The 8973-nt window shown below is 32.1% G+C and overlaps 1 protein-coding gene across 1 annotated transcript in view; it reads right to left on the bottom strand.

Annotated features, from left to right (window-relative positions):
- The window catches only part of LOC108539968 (rho GTPase-activating protein 15), a 438320-nt gene that overhangs the window by 299899 nt on the left and 129448 nt on the right, over window positions 1-8973 (bottom strand). Inside the window, exon 7 of the mRNA XM_017888935.1 lies at window positions 7657-7746. Coding sequence (XP_017744424.1) covers window positions 7657-7746 — 90 coding nt within the window. The remainder of the gene's footprint in view (window positions 1-7656; window positions 7747-8973) is intronic.

Genomic DNA, 8973 nt, shown 5'->3' with positions numbered 1-8973 from the left:
ATATATATATGTATATATATATATGTATATATATATTCTCTTGCTTTCAGATCCAGCCTCATTACCTTATGTTTCTAAAAACTGAATAGCATCATCTATCCACCAGTGATCCTATGCTATCCAAAAGCACTCAGTTTTATTTCACCCTGTGTCATCCTTATGGACAAGCTGTAAAATGTGATACCATTTACTGGCCCCATCTATTACGTACCAGTTTTAGGGATTAAATTGTTCCTTTTCTGGAAAAGTCTGTTTGCTATTAAAATCATACACAGCATGAAATACACATGGCTGCTCTCTTTAAAATAAAAAATATTGAAACAGATATGAAAAGGATCCCTTGGCTTGAATATTGTCTTGCTAGCATCAATACAGTATTTTCTATACTTTATAAATGAGATTAAAATACCAAGTAGAAAAACCATACACTTGTTGATTCTACTTTACTCCATAAAATTCCCCAGTGGCAGTGGTTTCTTTTGCCCAGGTTGGAGTGCATCCTGTCAAGTCTCAGGTTTGATCTCCACGTGGCTCACTTAGTCTCATTCTGCTTATGGGAATACAGAGAAAGTGCGTTGCAAGCCACAGGAGCCCATGGATGGCATAGAGACCATCACACTAGCTCTACCAAAACATCAAGAAACAGAATATGTTCCATGAGAGGAGGGGATTCATGATACGATGTCGGTAAATGAAGAACAGCATGGTGCATTTAGCCTGGTGTCAGACTAAAACCCAGAATTTATTACAACTGCACAACTCATATCTTTGAGCTCACATAGCCAGCTATTCCAGAAGGCAATGTGAAGTGAGCTACCCAGTTGTTTGAATTCATTAGGTCATGTGCATCCATTCTGCTGCTGAAATGTTAGAAACAGAAGAAGCCAAGTTGACTTTTTTTTCATTTTTATTTTGATTTATGTTATTTTGGAATTACAAAATTGGGGACCAAAATGTACTAATGCTACTCTTTTCAATCTTTACTGCCATCCAGTTGCATGCTGCTTTGATAGTTCAAAAAGAATGAATCTAGCAAGGCAGCATTATGCCCTCTAGTAGTGAAACAATGAAGGTGTGCAAATGAGCCTACATCCTTGATGTCTAAGGCTTTGACTAGTGAGCTTCACAGAATCACCCAGGCAACATACAGTTCATGTTGTTTTCCCTAACCATATACTTAGTTTATATATCTTAATTCTAGATCTCCAGAATATATCTTTTAAAAAAGGTTTATTATTTCTTAGAAAATTAAACCTGCAAAAAGACAGTGGTTCCCAAGTCACATTATCTGAACCAGTAGGCATGTTCTTCATTTGCAGAATGTACTTTCCATCCATCTTCTTGTTTCTGTTTCTCCTTTCATCAGTCAAAGCTAACGTGCTCTCTTGGTCTCATCTAGATTCTTACAATCAATTTTATTTCCTGTTCCCAGATTCTATCATTTGCACTCAATCTTTATATACCCCTGACATTCATATTCCTAAATCAAATCTCTAATTATAAAATTCTATGCCTCCTTCTGTGTAAAATCTGTGTAACCCCATCAACAAAAGTGAAGCTAAAAATCATACAAATAATCATATCTCTTTCCCTTCAATCAGAAAAACAGTATTGTACTGATACCTCAGTAGGGGAGTAATAAGTGTCACTATTGTCCCTCTTTCACTTGGGACATAGTTGCTACACTTGTCTCTAAGTTACCTTTTGCAAGTTTCTATTAACAGCTTGGTAGGGCTTTCAAGGTGATATACTTTTAAGTATTAATTTGAATACGTCATTGATTAACTTATATTAATTGGATATTACATTAATGACATAAGAATAGCACATTAAAATAAGTTTAAGGATCTATATTCTTAGTTACACAATAAATGAAAAGATTTTCATGTTTTGTATTAAATGTCTATTAAGTTCAGAAGGCAACAAAAAGACCAGAGGTAGAGCAGAAATTCTGAGTTACATTTCACAGATATTTACCCCTCTCAACCCTATTCTTCTAAAATTTATATCTGGAATTTCCCTCAAAACATTGTGAGATAGTGTGGTTAGTAGATGAATAATGAAAGTCTGCTGTATTTGTATTAAAATCACTTCTTTGTAGTTGCTCTCAAACACACAACACACAGGATTACTTCATTTTAGTATTAACACAGATGGGCAGGTGAGGTGAGGACGGTCATCTGATATTTCATTGGTGTGACAAAGTTGGAGGAGGATCCTGCCTTGGGTTCTACATAAAGTTACAACTGACACAGCCCAAACTGGAACACATGTCCCCAGACTCATGTGTTCTCTCCACTGCACCTCCCGAATGATGGATGAATTCCTAATAGGTAGATAAAATGATTGGGGACAAGTTGTAGAGTAAAAGACACTGTATTAGACATTAATGCTTCTCTTACTCTGGTCTATTTTTAATGCTGTGTCTTTTAAGATACTTTGAGTAATTCTCTAAAGTGAAACCAACTTTACTGGAAATCTAATGCATGTATGAATGTGAAGAATCATCCTTTTGCATTTAGTCTAACTACGAGCACTGAAAATGAAAGAGAAAATTGGTAAAAGCTCAGATTTATTTTAAACCACCACTTGTAACACAAGGAAATGGATAAAAGCACAATACCAGCAGTTTTCCTTTTGGCTTAAAATTATGTTTTTTTAAAAGATGTTATTAAATTATCTTCACATTAATAAACTTAAGTAGTACTTAAACATTTTAAGCTAAGACGTATTCAGATCAGAAAGATCAAATTATGTTTAAATGTAATGCATATCCATGGAGAATATTGCATAAAAATGTTTAATATACATTATAGTCAGAAGACTCCATTCAAAGTCAGAAAAGTAATATAAATAATGATAAATCTATTCCGAGGTTTACTTTTAGGGACAGAATCTGTCCCCTGAGATCTATATTTTAATATATTGAAAAAGAATCTTGAAAATCTCAAATCCAGGAAATGTGGCCATGATATCTGTTGAGGTTACAAACTGGTTGAGGCAGGGGGAGGATAACAGACTTTCATCTTAAGTCATTTCATTTTTTCTGCCTTTCAAGCAGCAAGCAGGCAATTGACATATTCCTAATCACCCATGATTTATTAATTGGTAGAATTATCCTACTGAAAGCAGGTAATCTATAGAAGAGCCCAGTGTATGTTTTTTAAAAACTTTGTTAAAGGAAACTCAGGAAAACTGAGGCCCAGTCACTCTTTGGCTCTAAGAAAAGGTAAATATTTAGAGTAAAAACGATTTAATTATCTTAACTATCTTAAGTGCTGTCTTATAACTTGAAACGAAAAAGACCCAGGAAACAGTTATCTTCCTCATCTTTATTCCCTATTGACACCCTGGAAATTTTGGAGTACAGGGCCTACATTGTGGATACAAATTCCTATTTTTTTTTTTTTTAAACAGGAGTGAATCTGTTTTGTTTCATTTTACTAAAGGAATGCAACTCTACCCTTAGCAGTAACAACTTATTCAGCTGAAAAGTTCAGTCTTCTGGTTTAATAAGTAGAAGACAATATGGGATATAGTTTCTATCTATATATTTTCTTTGGAGAGACAAATGACAGAATATTTATGTAAAGAATATTTAAGTACTAAATTTAATGACATGGAAACAATTATAGTGCTTTGAGACTCTCATATCTTTAATAAGGGGGGTATCTCCTTGGAGGTTGGGGAATTTTTTAGAGATCTATCAGTTGTCTATTTGATAGCCATGTCACGAACTTCCTTTCCCTAGACTTTCCAAAATATTTCACTCAGAAAGGTCTGTGTTCAAAGGAAAAGGCAAAACCTAACTGAAAAATTTCCTTCAACTTGGAAACAAGAGGTTTTTCTTTTTAAAACAAACTTGCTCTAAAATATTTTGCAGCCATTTTTCTCAGTTGAACTTTCTACTGAAAGACTGTAACTGCCTAATGTGCCCAGCCAGGAAACAAGGTGACAGTAGCCCCTCTTGTGTGACGGAGGCTGCCTGACAATGCTGCCATCCTTTCACATGGTTTTATTTAGTTATTACAACTATCTCTCTGTAAATGACATTTAGGATTATTTAAGATTATGTTGTAATCCTTTTAATCCTTAGTGCTTTAAATTTCAGGCTAAACACCAAAGAGCAAACTAGCACTTAGCAGGAATGTTTAAAACATGTGGTTTGAACATAAATCTTTTTATTCACTCTATCCCTGATGAAGACCTAGTGTTGCTCTTAACTAAGAAAACTCGTACCCAGCTCATTATAGCTGAGTTGCTAAAGGTTTCTCAGACTACATCAAACTTGTGACAGTCCTTGACAATGAACATAAATGCAGAATTAAACAAAAGTTAGCAGCAATGGACATTTACCATTTTAACTTAGAATTTGTATGATCTTTTATAAATGTGTAGTGTCTTCCTGTGTTTGCGTGTGGAAGTGCTTACTCTATTTCCTAAAGTCAAGCTATTAGGTGTGTATATACACAGGTATAGTATATATACATATGTATATTTGCATATATATATTTTATGTATATAAGTATATATATTTTATACATGTATATACATGTATATATTTTAATATAAATTATAACATCTAATATATACTTTGTTATAGAAGTTAATTCTTTTATTATTTATTAAGAAGTACCAATTAGGCCAAAGAGTATGCTGTTATAAAATATGTAAATATTCTTAAACTTAGCAAGCGAGCATCATTCTGATTTACTGAAAGTTGTTGAACACCAAAACTTAATAATTAATGTTGTCATTGTTATGTTTCCACATACCAATCAAATAAGATTGAATCCATGTCAACAGTTTGATAGGATTTAAACTAGGAAGGAAAACTTGGCTTTTAATACAAAGAGAAAACAACTCAAAGATCCAAAGAGCATATATGAACAAATGAAATAAATGAAATCTGTCCATTTTTAGTTGTCACAAATGTGTGCTTCTGAGACTTGCAAGCATCTCTCAGGCACACAGAACTTTTTGTTTGTTTTCCTCTTCATTTTAAGTTCAACTTCTCTGCAGACATTGTAATTACGTGGCATACAATTGCTAATCCATCAAACATTTTAAAGAGAGATTTCAAATTTTAAGATTATTTCTAATTTTGCTCTTCTTTGATTTTCCTTGAACCAAAAATCTCAATAGTCATTTGCTATCTGTAATCTATAATTCATAGACTGAGATTGAACACCAAGCCTAATTCAAACTTGGAATTCTAAAGCTATTTCCGATGTAGCACATCAGCTGAAGCTATGATGGTCTTTTTCAGTCAGGAAGAAATACTTCATTATTCTGTAGATAATGAAACCATTGCACACACACTCCAACATCCAACACTGCCTTAATACCATGTTTTTGAGATATAATCATGTTTATTCTGATCATTTGAGAGTTCGACCAGCTAATGTTTCTAATCAAATATTGATGCAAGTCATCTAGATTTAGCTCTCTGGCAAATCCTTCCCGATGCTTTTTTGTTAACAGAACTATAAAAGCTATTTATATTGTTCCTCTCAAAAGGCTTACTCTCATAGTCTGGATCTATGGATATGTATTAGTAAATTTTACCAAAACTCATGCATTTAGGTGATGAAAATATTTCAGCACAACAAGGAAACCAAGGGATTCACTCAAAAAGAATGAAACAGAACATGAAACTTGAATCTTTTCTGTTGCTTTGTTATTCACAATATCCTTATGATCACCTCTTGTTTCTCTAAAACTACAAGATTTTTTAAAAGTGTCTGTAAGAACACTGAGCCCCATCAGCTCTTCAATTACATTACAAACAAAACTAGCTGGCAAAATTTTCACCTCCAGAAAGCTACCAAAAGTGAGAATAGTTTTTAATATCTTTGGAAGGCTCTACATTCAAAAATATAAAAATCAAGTAGAAAATTGCAACAGGAGGTGGTTAGTCACATCCTGAAAAGATTGGGATGATACACACTATCAATATAGGTGGCTGACATGTATATCTGTGCATATAATGCTGTTATATAAAAATATACATAATTTTTCATCAATATTTTCAGCCCTCTATGCATCATATATAGTTGACTGTCATCCTCATTTGTGAACCAATTTAACTCTTCATAAGATTAACAGAAGAAACTGAAAAAGGCTGGCTTAGCCTATCTCCAAAGAACTGCTATTGTCCAAGAATAATGTCTATGACAAATTTCAACGTCTTTTACAGTGTTGGTGATTAGGATGCTAAATTCACAGTACACAATGAAGCTCTACCACTGAGCTTACCCGGTCTAGTTCAGAGCTTCTTAAGTTGATCATCTAGGTTGTCATAAGGCTAGAATTGTTACCTCTAAATTGTGTTATTTATGGTAGAATAATAAAGAGTAAGAAATTGGGGAAAAAGGGAAGTTACTGATCTATAGTTCCTCACTTTAAAGGACAGTTTATTTCTCCTTGATTCTGTACAGTCACATTTTAGTCACTTTCAGCTTTAGAGCATTGACTTCAGGACAAGTGTTTTTGGTTTTCTTCTGTCTTTTCTCTCCCTTTTATTTCCTTCCTTAATTTTATTTTTAATTGACAAATAATAATTGTATATATTCTCTCACTTTCTTTTTTGATAAAAAATCTCTAAACCTAAGTAAAATAAAACTAGAACCAGAATAGTAATGTATTCCAGAATGTGTTAAAATATTTAATGGACCCAAATTATTTGGATATACCTGAATAGCATCTGGAAAATACAAACCAAACAGGAAACCAGCTTCTTCCCCTCAGTGAAGAATATAGGTAGAAAATGTCACCTACCTATGCTTCTGTATGACCCAATTATTAATTTCAACAAAGCATTTAAGAACAGAAGAACTGACTTTTATTCAAGGGCCAACGTGCTCTCAGAAGACATTTAATTTAAAAATAATTATCATAATCTATCTCTCTTTTCTGCTAAATTATATAAATCCTAAAATATATCTAATTACTGGTTACTTTGGAAATATAAAAATTTCATATAAAACAGAACAAAAATCAAACTCCATAATCTAAAATTATTAATTGCCAGATAAATCATGCAAATTAGGTGATTTTGGTAACATGTGAAATTACATTTTCCAATGTTATCTCTCAAGGATTTCATCTGGTTCTTGCTATTCAATGGAATATGATTGTAATTATGAATCAAGTTGTTTTTTTTCAAAAACCTAAAGTATGCAATATGAAAGAATCTATTTTTTTTTTTATAGCTGTTCAGCCCTCTCCATTCTTGTAAGTTACACTGGTAAATGTAATTAATGACAGGAAGGCAAGAGTGTCAATGAATGTAAATAGCTTACACTTGGTGAATCTTAGTTTGTGTGCATCTGAAAATTCTAGATCAAATCTATTTAAGTCAAACATCCTATGTTTGAACCCCAGACATCTACCACATATACTGCAAACTTCAATGACTTTTATATGTTTATATTAATGAACACGCAACATATATTTTGTGTTCAGATAGCAACCAGTGGCCAGAAAAAAAACCACAAAACCAAAAATTCAACTGGAAAGAGAAGTCGCCTTTCATGACCTTCAGACAACTAGTTCTTGTATATGAGCACATCACAAGAAGGTAGTCTTATTTTAGTTACCCAAGAGAGCTCAGATTTAGAACAGGAATAAATTGAATATATGTAACATTCTTACCTGAAAGACATTCTTTCTGCTCGATTTTTCCTTGGCCCATTCAATGTGTGCTCCACACAAATCCACACTTTCTGGTTTGTGCCCAGTTTTCTGTAAACACAAAAATGAAATGAGAATAAAAGGATGCAGCATTATAGATGGATGTCAGAGAAATAGGATTTTGAGTTAGTAGCTATACATATTTATGATATAATGCCTTTTTTGTTTTCCCCAGGGGAAACCTAATTTGTAGAATTTTATTTGGGACCTAATATTTTAAATGTCTAAAATTAAAGACCTATTTTAAAATTATTTAATTAACTGTAGACTATAGGAAAAATTAATATCTAGAATACTGATATGTTGAGATGGTATTCTTTAGTAATTTAAGAATAATAAGTTTTAAAATGTGTTATTAGCAATATGGAATATTGCTCTTCAATGGCTAAAGAAACATAAAAGCATGTTAAGTTATATTACTTTTAGACCTAACAGTAAAAGAAAAAATTGATAAGTCATAATGCAATGCAAAAAACTGTTAGAGTTTTAGCTTTGCGACTACAGTAAAGTTGCTTAGAATCTGACTACCTCATCTAGAAAATTGAGCAGGTGGATTAATCTCAAAGTCCCGTTGCAAGTTTGTGTTTCACATATTAGCAAATTCAATACATATTTATTAAATGTCAACTTTGCCTTTTAGAAATTCACTTTTCAGACTTTAAGACTATATACATAAATATAATTTCATTTAGTAAATTTAACTTAGACAAAATAGATTATAATGTGTGCTTCCTACTACACAATTACAACATGGATATTACTTAAAAGATGTTTTTTATTTCAATAATTCACAATAATCAATAGGAATGTCACTCATATTTGTCTTTTCATATTTTCACTTGATTCAAGTTAATCATCCTTATAGAACTTCACATTTGCATACCTCTATACCACCAATTATTTTTTAAAATGTTTAGCAGTTTGGAGAATTTCTATACTATTTTTTCAAGAAGTTTCTCCATAGATAAATTTTCTAGGTTTCTCTATACATTCCATACTTTTCTCAAGTCATTGTCCACAAAATACTTTAGAATTTTAGTATATGAAGCTTATAATACTTTTAGACAATGTTTTTAACATTATGAACATTAGGATAAAACATGAAATTATGAAAGAATGGTAAATATATTTTTAAAACATTCTGTCCACATTTGTTGCCTCTTAGTCATTATATCCAATTCTGTAAGTGTAACATAGACTTTTTCAGAAGCCAGAAATTTGTTTTTAACTGTAAATTATGAGATTTTTTTTCTGGCAACTGATTTTTTTTTTTTTTTT

This window comes from Rhinopithecus bieti, unplaced genomic scaffold, assembly GCF_001698545.2.
Source record: "Rhinopithecus bieti isolate Rb0 unplaced genomic scaffold, ASM169854v2 scaffold_17743, whole genome shotgun sequence".
Lineage (NCBI taxonomy): Eukaryota > Metazoa > Chordata > Mammalia > Primates > Cercopithecidae > Rhinopithecus > Rhinopithecus bieti.
The sequence above is the reverse complement of the archived record's forward strand: the minus strand, read 5'-3'. Positions and strand labels throughout refer to the sequence as shown.